At 39.4% G+C, this 20,797-nt stretch overlaps 1 protein-coding gene across 6 annotated transcripts in view; it reads right to left on the bottom strand.

The window, feature by feature from the left end:
• The window catches only part of LTBP1 (latent transforming growth factor beta binding protein 1), a 596,328-nt gene that overhangs the window by 101,881 nt on the left and 473,650 nt on the right, over positions 1 to 20,797 (bottom strand). For all 6 annotated transcript variants that reach the window (XM_053711864.1, XM_053711861.1, XM_053711862.1 and 3 more), the window contains 2 exons: positions 5,114 to 5,239; positions 2,766 to 2,891 (listed from right to left, as the gene is read on the bottom strand). In XM_053711864.1, coding sequence (XP_053567839.1) covers positions 2,766 to 2,891; positions 5,114 to 5,239 — 252 coding nt within the window. The remainder of the gene's footprint in view (positions 1 to 2,765; positions 2,892 to 5,113; positions 5,240 to 20,797) is intronic.

Raw genomic sequence — 20,797 nt, 5'->3', positions numbered from 1 at the left:
TTAGTGCTGACTCTTAAATAACTCCACGGGCGTGAGCACAACATTATCGATATGGTACACATGAAATAAAGCCCTCTAGCTGTGAAAAACTGTCAAATGCATTCAAATAAGAGGTGGTCTTCAAGGGCTTAGAAATTAGCATACGAGCCTACCTAGGATTAGCTTTCAACAAAGAATACTAAGAGAACAAAGCAAATTTGATAATAAAAGTAAACTGGAAAGTTGTTTAAAATTGCATGCCCTATCTGAATCATGAAAGTTTTATTTAGACTTTAAAGTCCCTTTAATAACACTATTTAGAAATATTGGAAGGACATAAAACATATATTTTGCTTTTAAGTGAACACTTTCATGTCCACCGCTCCCAAGAAGGCCAAAAAGTAAATTCTGTAGCCTGTAACTGCTGCAAATCACATAGCTGTTAATGCAGATTGCAGCATTTTAAAAACAAAGCTTAGAGATTTAGATTTTTGCTCTCTCTAGGGAGCGTAGGACAAAGCACAATTTTTACACAAAAGTAAAAGGTGTTTATTAGTCCCTTTGAAATCTGAAATATTCCAGAAGGAGAAACTCTCCTTGAAAAGCCTGATGGAATTTCTGTTCCTGTTCTCCTTTGCAGCGGTCAATTAGGGGAAGATGCAAATGAGTTTGTTCTCTGATCTAAGCAGTCACTGCATATAATGTTGTAGGGGTAGATAAATATCATACTTAAAGGGACACTGAACCCAAAAATTTTCTTTCGTGATTCAGATAGAGCATGCAATTTTAAGCAACTTTCTAATTTACTCCTATTATCAATGTTTCTTCTTTCTCTTGCTATCTTTATATGAAAAAGAAGGCATCTAAGCTTTTTTCTTGGTTCAGGACTCTGGACAGCAGTTTTTGATTGGTGGATGAATTTATCCACCAATCAGCAAGGACAACCTAGGCTGTTCACCAAAAATGGGCCGGCATCTGAACTTACATTCTTGCATTTCAAATAAAGATACCAAGAGAATAAAGAACATTTGATAATAGGAATAAATTAGAAAGTTGCTTAAAATGTCATGCTCTATCTGAATCACAAAAGAAAAAAATTGGTTACAGTGTTCCTTTAAGCATGCCAAATGCATGTCAACCTCTCTGGAGGTAGTGGAACAAGCTGATTTTTTTTTAGATGTATTTTATAGCAAGGTAGTGAAAATAAATATTGAATGTATATTGTAATGTTGTTGTATATTTTCCTTAAAGGGATACTAAACCCAATTTTTTTTCTTTCATGATTCAGATAGAGCATGCAATTTTAAGCAACTTTCTAATTTACGCCTACTATAATTTTTTCTTCGTTCTCCTGGTATCCTGAACAGAAGCAAATTGTTTCATCTAAGTCAAGAAAGTAGCATTTTGACATTTTTACGTCCATTTATTTAATAAATGGCTGTAATTTTCTTTTATTTTTTTTTCACAGCCAATGCTCAGGTAAAGATACTGTGAAACTCTGTCCTATAAGTGGCATTCAGTTACATATTTTAGAAACATATTCTATGGAAATATCAGTAAAACCATGTTCCATAACATTACCATGAGATTTTCTGAACACTCATGTTAAATAAATGTCAGAACAAAGCTCAGAAGAGATAGAAATCACTTCCAAATTCCCTTATTTTTCTATTGATTTCATATTTTGGTATCAGATTTTGCAGCATAATAGATATTTGTGGAGCCGGTTGTGAATAAAAAACTTAGCAAAAGCTGTGGTAAATCATAAATAAATTAAAGGGATAGTAAACAAAGAAATTACTTTTTTGTTTACAATTGAAACGTGTGTGCCTTATAAATCTAAAATTTGTATTAAGTTATAATGTGGCTGCAATCTTAACCCCCTTTAAAACTCCTTCTGCACGGTTCCTCACATGGCTGCCATGTTTTTTTCTCTGAATTTTCAGAAGACAGTTTAGCCAATTACATGGCTACAGACCACTTAATCACCTACTATAGTCTCACTATAAAATATCTACGGATTTTAGTGAATCTGTTCCACTGCACTTTTATATAATATTAGTAAATCTAGAACAGTGAAGTGTACAATAGGTGAAAAGAACTACAGAGAAAATGATTAACAGTAAGAAGCATTATGTAAATGTACAAAATATATTGTATGAGAATAAATATATACGGTCACAGTTTATATAATGTAATACATGTCTGAAAATATGCAGATAATGCAATCAGTTGATCTAATGAGATACACAAATAACCAATTCCGGACTTCCAATCCAGTACAAACACAGGCTCAAAAAATAGTAAATACAAAAAAAAAAAAAAATAAGAGTCATATTTTTACAAACCTGATTTTGTACATTTAATCATTGATATTTTATTACATTACCTGCACTACATGTTTTTTATTTACTTTATAGGTAAACAATGGCATAGATTTAAAAAAATAAATTCTGAAACTATTATCTCGCTGAAAAAAAATCACTGCAACTTAGCACAAAAATATTTAGAAGAAGTTATAAAACAAATAAAGAAAAAGGAAAGAAAATAAGATCTTCTATAAAACAGTCCAACTCTAAATTATGCACACAAGATAATTTGAAAAAAATTTAAGGAAATAAACAAAATTAAAATGATACAACCTAATGAGCTTTGACATAGCGAGACCCGACCGTGAGATGACATAACATACGAGGGCCCTTGGCAGCCTAGTGAGTGTAAATGAATCTAGCCCATTGTTAATACTTAATATGAAAGTTAATAATTGCTTTACAAAAGTGACATACCAATGCAATCTGTTCCTTGTTCATTGGCCATATACCCATCATAACAAATGCACAAGAAGCTTCCTCTTGTATTTTCGCAGCGCCCATATGAACAGAGCCTGGAATCCTGGATACACTCGTTGATGTCTGCATAAAAATGTTAAATCTTTGTTTTACTTAAAATATATTGTTTATCAATAACTGCTATTTGCTAAACAATTTTATTTTTATATTCCTAGTTTTGTGATTAATATTTGTAACGGTATATGGCACATTTAGAAACCTTCTAGAACAAAATGTTTATAATAAACAATAAATAAACCAAAAACGAAATCACTTACTTAAATAGAGATTATAAATGCAGACTGGCCCCTATTATAGGGGGGTTTGGTAAGACTGATTTAATTTCCATTTTTCCTGGCTCACCATAGTAGGACTTTACCAATGAAGATTTACGAAACAGAAAAGCAATGACATTTAGACTATGGAAAACAAACATAACTGCACAGAGTCTTTAAATATGTGTCTAAAGCAGGGATCATCAATTGTGGCCCTCCAGAGGTTTTGGAACTACATTTCCCATGATGCTGAGAGCACAATTGATGACCCCTGGTCTAAAGGATAAATCTCCACATGAGTGAGTGAATGTAGGAGTTATTGATTAATAGAGTGCATTGTCTTTAATGCCTAAAATGTTTACTGTATTGGTACTTTAATTCTAGAAAATTCATTACTGATTATGATCATTGGTTTAGATTCCTTCTTGATCTCTGAAACGGAAACAAGAATTCTCCTATTCACACTGCAAAGTTACATTTATAGTCAATTGTAAGAACAGAGAAAAATAGGACCTACATTCCTCCAAGCTATAATTGTCTTTAAATAAAAATAAATTAAGAATCGGAGGCTGTGTAGTATTAGATGCTAGGTATATTGTATAGCTTTGTAGACAATGAGATCTTAAGTCTGGGATATACTAAGTTCTAGTGTTCATGTGCCAAATTAATAGTTGTAGATTATCACTCATATTTTTTTGATACATTCTTTACAAATTAACAATGGTAACATTACAATAAAGTACATTGCTCTTAGAAACAGGATCATTTTAAACAGATGAATTTATAGGTTATAATCATTGTTTAGGCATTTTAAATGCTTTGTCCCCTTCTAGTGTTTATGCCTCAAAATAGGTGGCTAATACAACCTGATGTTGTTTAGGCCGTGCTTATCATTCACAATCAGTTAACAGAAATATCTGGTAATTATGAACAGCTTCTATAATACACTATACTACGGACTTATTACTTCCCTGTTTATAGCGCCTCTTCTTTGCCTCTCTTAAAGGAACCTAATTTACAATACTACCACGAACATACTGCTACAAAACAATATTAATTAAGGCTGTTTTATCATTTATATATCAGCTTTAACTCAGGAGTCAATTGGAGTATATGATCTATGAGCTGTACACACACATGGCTCCAATAAAATGCAATAAAAAGTAGCCTTTTGTAATGTATTTAGCACTGCAAAGTGCTTGCGATAGTATGGGGCAATAGAACCATGACACACCTTTAACTTCCATGATTGTGGTGAGTAGATGTCTAACGCATCCAAAAGCAAGTTAAAATTCCATAAAGCTGCTATGTTTATAAAGATTTGCAAGAGAGAATATTCGCATGACATGGTCCAATGGAGAAATAGAACAAACAAACTCTGCTCAACTTATGTATCATTTTGAGTCTTAAGGGCTGCATATAAATGTGTGGCTATTGATCGAACAATTTCCTGCAAATCTATAGTGCATAAGGGTTAGGTTAGGTGCAGGCTTTTCTCCCCTCCAGAGGGCTCCTTTGAGTTACCGTGTTTTCCCACCAATCATTCCCACCAATCCAAGTCCCCAGAGCACACATTTTCAGTTCCACTCATTCCAGGAACCAGGAAAATTTAAAGCATCTTTTTTTTTTTATGTCCACAGAATTGTTCAGAGATATAGTATGTTCTTATATTTTCTACAAACATGAATGGCTGCTGATTTTCATTGCAGGAATGTAAAACCCTAAAAAAGAATATATTCTTCTCTATACATGAAATGTAAAAATTTATACATAAGATGTTCATTTATGTGCATGAGAACAGACATGATTTTCTCCAGACACTGAAAACAATAGTTTCTCTTCTATTATAGGTGATGAATTATCTCCCTTAATAAGGTCAAAAGAATATATGGATCTTGAGTAAAACAAATATTCAAAATCTCTTTTAAGTCAAACATTTTTGGCTACTAAAGTATACATTTTTTATTATAGAATTGTTCACCTTGAACTTAAAAGCCAACAAAGATAGAAGAATAGAAATATGTAACTTACCAATGCACTTCGTCTCTTGTTCATTCAGCTTATACCCATTTTGGCAGCTACATGTGTAACCTACTGGTAGGTTGATGCACTGACCTTCTCCACAAATGTAAGGATCCACTGCACATTCATTGATCTCTAAAAAGAAATTGCACACAGATATTCATATAGCGACTCACAGTGATACGTGAGATTGATCGTTTGAAGAGTGCAAAAAAAACATCATTTGAACTCATTTCAGTTTTAATTAGTATACCAATGTACATGTGCACAATTATTTATAGAAGTCACAGTCAAGCTACTCCACTATGTCTTCATCTAAGAAGGTTTAAGACCTCTAAATTGAAAGAGGAAAATCCCAACCTTTGAAAACAGAACCACTGGGTCATCTAATGTGCAGATGATCAACCATAGTAATGGCTTTTTGAAAAAAGGGTGTGACTAACTTTACACAAGGGGATTTGTGCCCCTGCCATTGGTAGATGATTGGCATAATATTGCAATCCGCATTTTCCAAAAGGGAACTAGCAATTCCGATACCTTAAAGCAGAGCTTTCCAAACTTTTCATGTTGGTGACACACTTTTTAGACCTACATCATTTTGCGACACAGTAATTAAGTTGTACTAGCAAAAAGGAGGTTAAACTAACTTGTTTTAAAATATACGGACACATACATAAATTATATAATAATAATATGTATTTACAAGTCACAATATGTATGTGCAAGAATTAAAAAAAGTTTAATAACACCAATAGCTAATTACTATTTTAATGGGATTTATGAGGTTGATGGAATGAACACAATTTCTGAATATTTGGTGGAATATTAGATAAAGACACTCGCATTTCATCATCAAGCATTTTTAAGCTTCTGCTTCCTATCCATATATCAAGAGCAGGAGCAGCAATGCACTACTGGGAGCTAGCTGCAAAAAAAACCCTCTGACTTCAGCTCAGCATTTAAGCTGCCGCCCTCAGAGCTCCGTGAGCCCTACTGACTACTGTCCGCGCTGCAAACACATTGCTGTCCCACTCACTGACTACACATGCAGTCACAAACCAATTAAGGAGACTACACGTGCAGTCAGGAGCCAATGTGCCGCCAAAGCCGCCAATGGGAATAGTTGGTTAAGATGATCTGTGACCCACTAGGTATCAATCATGTGTCAACCATGTGATATGCGTAGCAGGCAGGCGGAAAGTCAGAAACCAAAAAAAAATTTTAAAAAAAATTAAATTTAAAAAAAATTGTGCTGAAGCAGGGACACACCTACACACTGCTGCCGACACACTAGTGTGTCCCGACACACAGTTTGGAAAGCACTGCCTTAAAGGTATACACCATATACACACAACACCCTTCATATAAAAGTAGAGAATCAGCTCTTTCAAAAAAGCTTATATGCCAATCTAAATAGTAGACTTCTACATAAATGTCAGACATCTTATAACTAGTGGAACTTTAGGATCTTCTGTGCTATAAGAGTCTTTAGAACCCCCATATAAGAACCAAAATAAGGCACATAACCTCTTACAGATGAGGGAGGAAATGTGGCCATCAGGAGATCAAAATGGCATAAGGAACAAAAAAAATGAGGGTGATGTGGCGCTCTCTCTGTTGAGTTTTAACATTAAAAGGGCAGTAAAAGCAATACTAAGATTGGATAAAGCATGGGATTTAAACAACATTCCTATTTACTTGAATTATCAATTTTGCTTAGTTTTCTTAGTATTCTTTATTAAAGAGTAATTTTAGGTTAGTTTAGGAGCATGCGAATGTCTTTAGTCATCTGGCAGCAGTGTTTACAACATTGTTTATAGCAATGTTACACATAGTTGCAAACATTGCTGCCACAGAATGCTAAAGATACATGCATGCTCCTTAACTCAAATCAATATACTATTCAACAAAGGATACCAAGAAAACAAAGAAAATGAGCTAATAGAAGTAAATTGGAAGGTTGTTTAAAAATGCATGCTCAGTGTGAATTTATTTATTATTTAAACTGATAGTAAATTTAAAGTGATGGTAAATTTCATGTATCCAGAATAAGTCAGTGAATATGTTTTAACATTTATAATAAAATCTGAGTTTTTTTATTTTATTATTATTTATCTACTTTAAAAACAAAATCTATATTTTATGCTCACTTGATATGGGTCCTTCCTCCACCCCTTCCATTTCCTGCTTTCTTCCTATGTGTGAAGTAGGTCGTCCCAGGTTCCACCTGCTCTACGTAGGCAGCAATGTGCGCTCCCGATCTTGAGCAAAATAAGCATGCACAAATGTCTGCTATTGGCTCCAGTGTAAACAATGAATCACGAGACTCATTGTTTACTTCTGGAGCTGAGAGCCGGTGTTCTATCAGATTCTGCTCCTTTGTCAGAATCTGCTCCCTCTGAGTGCGCATGCTCTGTATGACTTAATTGCACTCCACATATGTTAATTAGGAATGTGTGGAATGTCAATCAGCAACATGCGCACTCAGAGGGAGCAGATTCTGACAAGGAAGTTGTGTTGGATCTTGCTGCCGCTACGAGATGTGCGCATGCGCTGTTTAAAATGTAATACTGTCAAACAAATTAAAAGTGCATTTAAAAGTGCATATATATATATATATATATAAATATATATACATACAAGTTCAATCACTTCTCACGGTAATGAAAAATGCGACGATGTGCTTTCACTGTCGTATTTTTCATCACCATGACAAGCCTTTGAACTGTGTCCTGTATGTGTATATACTGTATATATATATATATATATATATATATATATATATATATATATATACATAGATAAATATATATATATATTGAAAAAATTGACGGAAATATAAAGATGGACTAATCCAGCACAAACCTATTTATAGGACAAAAAGCAACAAAACTACTAGTGTGCATATAATCACGAAGAGCCCAGATTCTCAGGAAACAGAACAAAAACAGAGAATGTTTATTGATTAAACACAGTTATTTAAACATGATTAATGTAGCATAAGATTTGATACATACTACAAAAATGAAACAAAACAAAATGTGAGCAATCCTATAAATAGCAGACAATTATTAAGCCCTTATTAGAGGTTCCTGGTATAGAAGTCCAGAAATATACCACATATATTTGACACTGTGGTTGTATTGTCCACAAAAAGTGAAAAAGGAAGTGAACAAGTGTCCAGCAAATTTCAATTGAGTAAACAAGCTGGTCGTTAGTCGAGCCCAGCAAAACAAAAGCAAAAGTTGGTTAGTTGTGCAGGGTAATCCTTGGTTAAAGCAAACATACCAGAGCGTGTATACATTTCGTCAGGTGTTATTAAATGTAAAGCAGTGGAATTCCTCCTTGAGTGCCCATTCAAGACCGGGTTTCAAAAAGGCGTACAAAGCCCACAGCTCACCGGACCATATACTCGTTATACTCACCGGATTCGCACAGGTGTGTACTTGAAAAGTTTTCCACTCATACGGCTTGTTGCAAAGCTCACCGTTTGCTGCACAGACACTACAATACTGGGACTGGACACTTTGCTGAACTTCAATCAGGGTGTCAAAAGTTAGCAGGCTCCATTATCGTCTGCATGCAAACGTAACACGCTACCTTCCCAGACAGGGGCGTGACTTACAGCGCTACGCGCGTTTCACCCTTCTCATTCGTCTAGGGCTTTCTATATTTAATTTGTTTGACAGTATTACATTTCAACAGCACATGCGCGCATCTCATAGCGCGGCAGTAAGTTCAGACACAACTTCCTTGTCAGAATCTGCTCCCTCTGAGTGCGCATGTTGCTGATTGACATAATCGCATTCCACACATTCCTAATTAACATATGTGGAGTGCAATTATGTCATACAGAGCATGCGCACTCAGAGGAAGCAGATTCTGACAAAGGAGCAGAATTTGATAAAACACCGGTGTTCTATCAGATTTTGCTACCTTAACAGAATTTGCTACCTCTCAGTGCACATGCTCTCTATAATGTAATGGCACTCCACATATGTTAAAAAGGAATGTGTGGAATACAATTATGTAATTAGCAGCATGCACACTGAGCGGTAGCAAATTCTGATGAGGAAGTTGTCCTGTCGGATTTTGCTGCGGCTAATAAATACGCGCATGCGCAGTTCAATCACATCTTACAGTGAACAATGAAAACGTGTCCTGCACACAAAATATATAAATAAAAATTCCATATAAAAACATAATTTATGATTACCTGATAAATTTATTTCTCTTGTAGTGTATCCAGTCCACGGATCATCCATTACTTGTGGGATATTCTCCTCCCCAACAGGACGTTGCAAGAGGATCACCCACAGCAGAGCTGCTATATAGCTCCTCCCCTCACATGTCATATCCAGTCATTCGACCGAAACAAGACAAGAAAGGAGAAACCATAGGGTGCAGTGGTGACTGGAGTTTTAATTAAAATTTAGATCTGCCTTAAAAAAGACAGGGCGGCCGTGGACTGAATACACTACAAGAGAAATAAATTTATCAGGTAAGCATAAATTATGTTTTCTCTTGTTAAGTGTATTCAGTCCACGGGTCATCCATTACTTATGGGATACCAATACCAAAGCTAAAGTACACGGATGATGGGAGGGACAAGGCAGGAACTTAAACGGAAGGAACCACTGCCTGTAGAACCTTTCTCCCAAAAACAGCCTCCGAAGAAGCAAAAGTATCAAATTTGTAAAATTTTGAAAAGGTATGAAGCGAAGACCAAGTCGCAGCCTTGCAAATCTGTTCAACAGAGACCTAATTTTTAAAGGCCCAGGTGGAAACCACAGCTCTAGTAGAATGAGCTGTAATTCTTTCAGGGGGCTGCTGTCCAGCAGTTTCATACGCTAAACAGATTATACTCCGAAGCCAAAAGGAAAGAGAGGTTGCCGAGGCCTTTTGACCTCTCCTCTGCCCAGAGTAAACAACAAACAGGTTAGATGTTTGACAAAAATCTTTAGTAGCCTGCAAGTAAAACTTCAATGCACGGACTACATCTAGATTATGCAAAAGGCGTTCCTTCTTTGAAGAAGGATTAGGGCATAATGATGGAACAACAATCTCCTGATTGATATTCTTGTTAGAAACCACCTTGGGTAAAAACCCAGGTTTTGTACGCAGAACCACTTTATCTGAATGAAAGATCAGATAAGGAGAATCACAATGTAAGGCAGATAATTCCGAGACTCTCCGAGCCGAGGAAATAGCCATCAGAAAAAGAACTTTCCATGATAGAAGTTTGATATCAATAGAATAAAGGGGTTCAAACGGAACCCCTTGAAGAACTTTAAGAACCAAGTTTAAGCTCCATGGGGTAGCAACAGGTTTAAACACAGGCTTAATTCTAACTAAAGCCTGACAAAAAGCTTGAACGTCTGGAACTTCTGCCAGACGCTTGTGTAAAAGAATAGACAGAGCAGAAATCTGCCCTTTTAAAGAACTAGCTGATAATCCTTTATCCAAACCCTCTTGGAGGAAGGACAATATTCTAGGAATCCTAACCCTACTCCATGAGTAATTCTTGGATTCACACCAATAAAGATATTTACGCCATATCTTGTGGTAAATTTTCCTGGTAACAGGCTTTCGTGCCTGTATTAGGGTATCAATTACTGACTCGGAGAAGCCACGCTTTGATAGGATCAAGCGTTCAATCTCCATGCAGTCAGTCTCAGAGAAAGTAGATTCGGATGATTGAAAGGACCTTGTATTAGAAGGTCTTGTCTCAGAGGCAGAGTCCATGGTGGAAAGGATGACATGTCCACTAGGTCTGCATACCAGGTCCTGCGTGGCCACGCAGGCGCTATCAATATCACCGACGCTCTCTCCTGTTTGATCTTGGCAATCAGACGAGGGAGCAGAGGAAACGGTGGAAACACATAAGCCAGGTTGTAGAACCAGGGCGCTGCTAGAGCATCTATTAGTGCCGCTTCTGAGTCCCTGGACCTGGATCCGTAACAAGGAAGCTTGGCGTTCTGGCGAGACGCCATGAGATCCAGTTCTGGTTTGCCCCAACGGAGCACCAATTGAGCAAACACCTCCGGATGGAGTTCCCACTCCCCCGGATGAAAAGTCTGACGACTTAGAAAATCCGCCTCCCAGTTCTCTACCCCTGGGATATGGATCGCTGACAGGTGGCAAGAGTGGGTCTCTGCCCAGCGAATTATCCTGGAGACTTCTGACATCGCTAGGGAACTCCTGGCCCCCCCTTGATGGTTGATGTAAGCCACAGTCGTGATGTTGTCCGACTGAAATCTGATGAACCTCAGTTTTGCTAACTGAGGCCAAGCTAGAAGAGCATTGAATATTGCTCTTAACTCCAGAATATTTATTGGGAGGAGTTTCTCCTCCTGGGTCCATGAACCCTGAGCCTTCAGGGAGTTCCAGACTGCACCCCAACCTAGAAGGCTGGCGTCTGTTGTTACAATGGTCCAATCTGGCCTGCGAAAGGTCATACCTTTGGACAGATGGACCCGAGATAACCACCAGAGAAGAGAAGCTCTGGTTTCCTGGTCCAGATTTAGTAGAGGGGACAAATCTGTGTAATCCCCATTCCACTGACTGAGCATGCATAATTGCAGAGGTCTGAGATGCAGGCGCGCAAATGGTACTATGTCCATCGCCGCTACCATTAAGCCGATTACTTCCATGCACTGAGCCACCGTGGGGCACGGAATGGAGTGAAGAACACGGCAAGCATTTAGAAGTTTTGATAACCTGGACTCCGTCAGGTAAATTTCCATTTCTATAGAATCTATTAGAGTCCCTAGGAAGGGAACCCTTGTGAGAGGAAATAGAGAACTCTTTTCTTCGTTCACTTTCCACCCATGCGACCTCAGAAATGCCAGAACTATCTCTGTATGAGACTTGGCAATTTGAAAGCTGGACGCCTGTATCAGGATGTCGTCCAGGTAAGGAGCCACCGCTATGCCTCGCGGTCTTAGAACCACCAGAAGTGAGCCCAGAACCTTTGTAAAAATTCTTGGGGCTGTAGCCAACCCGAATGGGAGAGCTACAAACTGGTAATGCCTGTCTAGAAAGGCAAACCTCAGGAATCGGTGATGATTCTTGTGAATCGGAATGTGAAGGTAGGCATCCTTTAAGTCCACTGTGGTCATGTACTGACCCTCTTGGATCATGGGTAGGATGGTTCGAATAGTTTCCATCTTGAATGATGGAACTCTGAGGAATTTGTTTAGGATCTTTAAATCCAAAATTGGTCTGAAGGTTCCCTCTTTTTTGGGAACCACAAACAGATTTGAATAAAATCCTTGTCCTTGTTCCGTCCGCGGAACTGGATGTATCACTCCCATTACAAGGAGGTCTTGCACGCAGTTTAGGAATGCCTCTTTCTTTATCTGGTCTGCAGATAATCTTGAAAGGTGAAATCTCCCTTGTGGGGGAGAAGCTTTGAAGTCCAGAAGATATCCCTGAGATATGATCTCCAACGCCCAGGGATCCTGAACATCTCTTGCCCACGCCTGGGCGAAGAGAGAGATTCTGCCCCCTACTAGATCCGTTATCGGATAGGGGGCCGCTCCTTCATGCTGTCTTGGAGGCAGCAGCAGGCTTTCTGGCCTGCTTGCCCTTGTTCCAGGACTGGTTAGGTTTCCAGGCCTGCTTAGATTGAGCAAAAGTTCCCTCTTGTTTTGAGGTAGAGGGAGTTGATGCTGCACCCGCCTTGAAATTTCGAAAGGCACGAAAATTAGATTGTTTGGCCCTTGATTTGGCCCTGTCCTGAGGAAGGGTATGACCTTTACCTCCAGTAATGTCAGCAATAATTTCTTTCAAACCAGGCCCGAATAAGGTCTGCCCCTTGAAAGGAATGTTAAGTAATTTAGACTTTGAAGTCACATCAGCTGACCAGGATTTAAGCCATAGCGCCCTACGCGCCTGGATGGCGAATCTGGAATTCTTAGCCGTTACTTTAGTCAAATGAACAATGGCATCAGAAACAAATTAATTAGCTAGCTTAAGTGTTCTAAGCTTGTCAATAATTTCAGTCAATGGAGCTGTATGGATGGCCTCTTCCAGGGCCTCAAACCAGAATGCCGCCGCAGCAGTGACAGGCGCAATGCATGCAAGGGGCTGTAAAATAAAACCTTGTTGAACAAACATTTTCTTAAGGTAACCCTCTAATTTTTTATCCATTGGATCTGAAAAAGCACAACTGTCCTCAACTGGGATAGTGGTACGCTTTGCTAAAGTAGAAACTGCTCCCTCCACCTTAGGGACTGTCTGCCATAAGTCCCGTGTAGTGGCATCTATTGGAAACATTTTTCTAAATATAGGAGGTGGGGAAAAGGACACACCGGGTCTATCCCACTCCTTACTAATGATTTCTGTAAGCCTTTTAGGTATTGGAAAAACATCAGTATTCACCGGCACTGCAAAGTATTTATCCAGCCTACACAATTTCTCTGGCACTGCAATTGTGTCACAGTCATTCAGAGCAGCTAATACCTCCCCAAGCAATACACGGAGGTTCTCAAGCTTAAATTTAAAATTAGAAATCTCTGAATCAGGTCTCCCCGATTCAGAGACGTCACCCACAGACTGAAGCTCTCCGTCCTCAGGTTCTGCATAGTGTGACGCAGTATCAGACATGGCTCTTACAGCATCTACGCGCTCTGTATCTCGTCTAACCCCAGAGCTATCACGCTTGCCTCTTAATTCTGGCAATCTGGCTAATACTTGTGACAGGGTATTATTCATGATTGCAGCCATGTCCTGCAAAGTAATCGCTATGGGCATCCCTGATGTACTTGGCGCCATATTAGCGTGCGTCCCTCGAGCGGGAGGCGAAGGGTCCGACACGTGGGGAGAGTTAGTCGGCATAACTTCCCCCTTGACAGACCCCTCTGGTGACAATTCTTTTATAGATAAAGACTGATTTTTACTGTTTAAGGTGAAATCAATACATTTAGTACACATTCTCCAATGGGGCTCCACCATGGCTTTTAAACATAATGAACAAGTATTTTCCTCTGTGTCAGACATGTTTATACAGACTAGCAATGAGACTAGCAAGCTTGGAAAACACTTTCAACCAAGTTAACAAGCAATAGAAAAAACGTTACTGTGCCTTTAAGAGAAACAAATTTAACAAAATTTTGAAATAACAGTGAAAAAAGGCAGTTACACTAACGAAATTTTTACAGTGTATGTAACTAGTTAGCAGAGCATTGCACCCACTTGCAAATGGATGATTAACCCCTTAAAACCAAAAACGGATTAATAAATGACAAAAAAACGTTTTTTCAACAGTCACAACAACTGCCACAGTCTACTGTGGTTGTTAAATGAACAAATGAAATTACCTGTGTTGGAACTAATCACAGCCGTAGGCCTCGGTGCAGGTAAAAATCAACTTTATTTTCAGTAGATTAACATTCACAGGGTGAAACAGACTCAGGGGTACACTGAGAACAAACGTCTGACACGTTTCCTGCCCGGAGGCACTTCGTCAGGGACTTACATAGTCAAAATACAAACAGCTTAAAAAGGCTTACTTGCTTACGTAGCAAAATTAGCACCTGTTCATTATAGTTAAAGGAACAGTTGTTACCGTCTATGGAAACAGGCTACTACTGGGTTTTGAAAAAACTCTTTAAGGCGTTCAGCAAGGATAGCATTGTATCTAAGGTGCCATATGTGTATGAATCTTGTATCAATATTAGTAACACAAAAGATGCAATGTAAACGCCGATAAATAGTAGGATGTTGAAATAGCCTTTTCCTAAGAAAATAGCAAAATAGTACAGAAATTGCTCTATAAACCATACATATGAAAAAATGCTATAAGAACAAAGAATTATGTTCAAGCTGCAAATTTAAAAGAATAACAATATTGCTAATTCAATGTACAGCGGACTCGCAGAGGATTCTAAGTGAGACATTTTTACAAGTCTCATACGAGAGTTTAAAATGTTGAAGAATTTACATTAGAACTGTCTGTGTTAAAAAGATATAATTAATTTGACATTAAAGGGACACTAAACGATTGAAAAAACTTATTTTAAATCCCTCTATCAATCTTTGATATTAATATTTGTAATTGGCTTTGCTTGTCATATTATTACCATTCTGTCTATATTCTGCTTCAAAAATAAATTGAATTCCAAACCCACCGTTATAAGCTTTGGTTTGAAGAACGAATAATTCATGATAACCTGAGTTATCAAGATGGCCGACTTTGTCCGTACTGCGCATGCGCGATCTATCTTACATGTCATCCTCTACAACAAGCCGTATCCTGTGTGAATGAATAGCTATTCAATCGCTAGGATTTTGTATAGCGCATGCGTTGTGCCAGTAGTTCATTTGCTTTACTGAGGAATCAAATCGGCTATCTGCGCATGCACGAACCAATGGGTGACGGAACAATGCGATAATTATATGCACGAAAATGCATTGTGATTGGAGACATAATTTTGTATTGAAGGCAGCATAAAAGGGGGTTTGGCTTTGATTACGTTTTTGCTAAAATAATATATATAGTTTTATAACGATTATAACGCTCGTTTTAAGGTCAAAGTGGGTAAGTTTTGATATTTGAATTGTGTAGATTCGTTTGTGATGATTTATTTATATGCAAAAATTGAAACTTTTGGAATCCTTTAAGGGAGAATTTGAAAGCCTATATAGTCATTCATTTATTCAGCTTGGCTTAATATGTTAAGTGAAATTGCAAAGTGTGTTAAATAAAATAACTAATATTCTGTGTAAATAGTGAAACAAACTAAAGTGATTCATGAAAGTGTATGTAAAGTTTAGAAAAACATAATTTATGCTTACCTGATAAATTCCTTTCTTCTGTAGTGTGATCAGTCCACGAGTCATCATTACTTCTGGGATATTACTCCTCCCCAACAGGAAGTGCAAGAGGATTCACCCAGCAGAGCTGCATATAGCTCCTCCCCTCTACGTCACTCCCAGTCATTCGACCAAGGACCAACGAGAAAGGAAAAGCCAAGGGTGAAGTGGTGACTGGAGTATAAATTAAAAAATATTTACCTGCCTTAAAAACAGGGCGGGCCGTGGACTGATCACACTACAGAAGAAAGGAATTTATCAGGTAAGCATAAATTATGTTTTCTTCTGTTAAGTGTGATCAGTCCACGGGTCATCATTACTTCTGGGATACCAATACCAAAGCAAAAGTACACGGATGACGGGAGGGATAGGCAGGCTCTTTATACAGAAGGAACCACTGCCTGAAGAACCTTTCTCCCAAAAATAGCCTCCGATGAAGCAAAAGTGTCAAATTTGTAAAATTTGGAAAAAGTATGAAGCGAAGACCAAGTTGCAGCCTTGCAAATCTGTTCAACAGAGGCCTCATTCTTGAAGGCCCAAGTGGAAGCCACAGCTCTAGTAGAATGAGCTGTAATTCTTTCAGGAGGCTGCTGTCCAGCAGTCTCATAAGCTAAACGAATTATGCTACGAAGCCAAAAAGAAAGAGAGGTAGCGGAAGCTTTTTGACCTCTCCTCTGCCCAGAGTAAATGACAAACAGAGAAGACGTTTGTCGAAATTCCTTAGTTGCCTGTAAGTAAAATTTTAGAGCACGGACTACATCCAGGTTGTGCAGTAGACGTTCCTTCTTTGAAGAAGGATTTGGGCATAAAGAAGGAACAACAATCTCTTGATTGATATTCCTGTTAGTAACTACCTTAGGTAAGAACCCAGGTTTAGTACGCAGGACTACCTTATCCGAATGAAAAATCAAATAAGGAGAATCACAATGTAAGGCTGATAATTCAGAGACTCTTCGAGCCGAGGAAATAGCCATTAAAAATAGAACTTTCCAAGATAACAACTTTATATCAATGGAATGAAGGGGTTCAAACGGAACGCCCTGTAAAACATTAAGAACAAGGTTTAAACTCCATGGTGGAGCAACAGTTTTAAACACAGGCTTAATTCTGGCCAAAGCCTGACAAAAAGCCTGGACGTCAGGAACTTCTGACAGACGTCTGTGTAACAGAATGGACAGAGCTGAGATCTGTCCCTTTAATGAACTAGCAGATAAACCCTTTTCTAAAACTTCTTGTAGAAAAGACAATATCCTAGGAATCCTAACCTTACTCCAAGAGTAACCTTTGGATTCACACCAATATAGGTATTTACGCCATATCTTATGGTAAATCTTTCTGGTAACAGGTTTCCTAGCCTGTATTAAGGTATCAATAACTGACTCAGAAAATCCACGTCTTGATAAAATCAAGCGTTCAATTTCCAAGCAGTCAGCTTCAGAGAAGTTAGATTTTGATGTTTGAAGGGACCCTGTATCAGAAGGTCCTGTTTCAGAGGTAGAGACCAAGGTGGACAGGATGACATGTCCACCAGGTCTGCATACCAAGTCCTGCGTGGCCACGCAGGTGCTATTAGAATCACTGATGCTCTCTCTTGTTTGATTCTGGAAATCAATCGAGGAAGCAACGGGAAGGGTGGAAACACGTAAGCCATCCTGAAGTCCCAAGGTGCTGTCAGAGCATCTATCAGGACTGCTCCTGGATCCCTGGATCTGGACCCGTAACGAGGAAGCTTGGCATTCTGCCGAGACGCCATGAGATCTATCTCTGGTTTGCCCCAACGTCGAAGTATTTGGGCAAAGACCTCCGGATGAAGTTCCCACTCCCCCGGATGAAAAGTCTGACGACTTAAGAAATCCGCCTCCCAGTTCTCCACTCCCGGGATGTGGATTGCTGACAGGTGGCAAGAGTGAGACTCTGCCCAGCAAATTATCTTTGATACTTCCATCATAGCTAGGGAGCTTCTTGTCCCTCCCTGATGGTTGATGTAAGCTACAGTCGTGATGTTGTCCGACTGAAACCTGATGAACCCCCGAGTTGTCAACTGGGGCCAAGCCAGGAGGGCATTGAGAACTGCTCTCAATTCCAAAATGTTTATTGGCAGGAGACTCTCCTCCTGACTCCATTGTCCCTGAGCCTTCAGAGAATTCCAGACGGCACCCCAACCTAGAAGGCTGGCGTCTGTTGTTACAATTGTCCAGTCTGGTCTGCTGAATGGCATCCCCCTGGACAGATGTGGCCGAGAAAGCCACCATAGAAGAGAATTTCTGGTCTCTTGATCCAGATTCAGAGAAGGGGATAAGTCTGAGTAATCCCCATTCCACTGACTTAGCATGCACAGTTGCAGTGGTCTGAGGTGTAAGCGTGCAAAGGGTACTATGTCCATTGCCGCTACCATTAAGCCGATTACCTCCATGCATTGAGCCACTGACGGGTGTTGAATGGAATGAAGGGTGCGGCAAGCACTTTGAAGTCTTGTTAGCCTGTCCTCTGTCAGGTAAATCTTCATTTCTACAGAATCTATAAGAGTCCCCAGGAAGGGAACTCTTGTGAGTGGAACGAGTGAACTTTTCTTTTCGTTCACCTTCCATCCATGTGACCTTAGAAATGCCAGCACTAACTCTGTATGAGACTTGGCAGTTTGAAAGCTTGAAGCTTGTATCAGAATGTCGTCTAGGTATGGAGCTACCGAGATTCCCCGCGGTCTTAGTACCGCCAGAAGAGCACCCAGAACCTTTGTGAAGATTCTTGGAGCTGTAGCCAATCCGAATGGAAGAGCCACAAACTGGTAATGCCTGTCTAGGAAGGCAAACCTTAGGTACCGATAATGATCTTTGTGAATCGGTATGTGAAGGTAAGCATCTTTTAAATCTACAGTGGTCATGTATTGACCCTCTTGGATCATAGGTAAAATTGTCCGAATAGTCTCCATCTTGAACGATGGAACTCTTAGGAATTTGTTTAGGATCTTTAAGTCCAGGATTGGTCTGAAAGTTCCCTCTTTTTTTGGGAACCACAAACAGATTTGAGTAAAACCCCTGTCCCTGTTCCGATCGTGGAACTGGATGGATTACTCCCATTAACAAGAGCTCTTGTACGCAGCGTAGAAACGCCTCTTTCTTTGTCTGGATTGTTGACAATCTTGACAGATGAAATCTCTCTCTTGGAGGAGAGTATTTGAAGTCCAGAAGGTATCCCTGAGATATTATCTCTAGCGCCCAGGGATCCTGAACATCTCTTGCCCAAGCCTGGGCGAAGAGAGAAAGTCTGCCCCCCACTAGATCCGATCCCGGATCGGGGGCCCTCAATTCATGCTGTTTTAGGGGCAGCAGCAGGTTTCCTAGTCTGCTTGCCCTTGTTCCAGGACTGGTTAGGTTTCCAGCCTTGTCTGTAGCGAGCAACAGCTCCTTCCTGTTTTGGTGCAGAGGAAGTTGATGCTGCTCCTGCTTTGAAATTACGAAAGGAACGAAAATTAGACTGTCTAGTCTTGGCTTTGGCTTTGTCCTGAGGCAGGGCATGGCCTTTACCTCCTGTAATGTCAGCGATAATCTCTTTCAACCCGGGCCCGAATAAGGTCATGCCATTTGAAAGGTATATTAAGCAATTTAGACTTAGAAGTAACATCAGCTGACCAGGATTTTAGCCACAGCGCCCTGCGTGCCTGAATGGCGAATCCTGAATTCTTCGCCGTAAGTTTAGTAAGATGTACTACGGCCTCCGAAATGAATGAATTAGATAGTTTAAGGACTCTAAGCCTGTCCGTAATGTCGTCCAGAGTAGCTGAACCAATGTTCTCTTCCAGAGACTCAATCCAGAATGCCGCTGCAGCCGTGATCGGCGCAATGCATGCCAGGGGTTGCAATATAAAACCTTGTTGAACAAACATTTTCTTAAGGTAACCCTCTAACTTTTTATCCATTGGATCTGAAAAAGCACAGCTATCCTCCACCGGGATAGTGGTACGCTTAGCTAAGGTAGAAACTGCTCCCTCCACCTTAGGGACCGTTTGCCATAAGTCCCTTGTGGTGGCGTCTATTGGAAACATTTTTCTAAATATCGGAGGGGGTGAGAACGGCACACCGGGTCTATCCCACTCCTTAGTAACAATTTCAGTAAGTCTCTTAGGTATAGGAAAAACCTCAGTACTCGTCGGTACCGCAAAATATTTATCCAACCTACACATTTTCTCTGGTATTGCAACTGTGTTACAATCATTCAGAGCCGCTAACACCTCCCCTAGTAATACACGGAGGTTTTCTAGTTTAAATTTAAAATTTGAAATATCTGAATCCAGTCTGTTTGGATCAGAACCGTCACCCACAGAATGAAGTTCTCCGTCCTCATGTTCTGCCACCTGTGACGCAGTGTCTGACATGGCCCTAATATTATCAGCGCACTCTGTTCTCACCCCAGAGTGATTACGCTTACCTCTTAGTTCTGGTAATTTAGCCAAAACCTCAGTCATAACAGTAGCCATATCCGGTAATGTGATTTGTAATGGCCGCCCAGATGTACTCGGCGCTACAATATCACGCACCTCCCTCTGAGCGGGAGATGTAGGTACTGACACGTGAGGCGAGTTAGTCGGCATAACTCTCCCCTCGTTGTTTGGTGAAATTTGTTCAATTTGTACAGATTGACTTTTATTTAAAGTAGCATCAATACAGTTAGTACATAAATTTCTATTGGGCTCCACTTTGGCATTGCAACAAATGACACAAGTATCATCCTCTGAATCAGACATGTTTAACACACTAGCAAATAAACTTGCAACTTGGAAATACAATTCAATTAGAATAATATTAAAACGTACTGTGCCTTTAAGAAGCACAGAAGATCTATGACAGTTGAAAATTAATAAATTGAAACAGTTATAGC

Source organism: Bombina bombina, chromosome 4, assembly GCF_027579735.1.
Source record: "Bombina bombina isolate aBomBom1 chromosome 4, aBomBom1.pri, whole genome shotgun sequence".
Taxonomy (NCBI): domain Eukaryota; kingdom Metazoa; phylum Chordata; class Amphibia; order Anura; family Bombinatoridae; genus Bombina; species Bombina bombina.
Note: the sequence above shows the minus strand (reverse complement) of the source record. Positions and strands in the feature narration are given on the sequence as shown.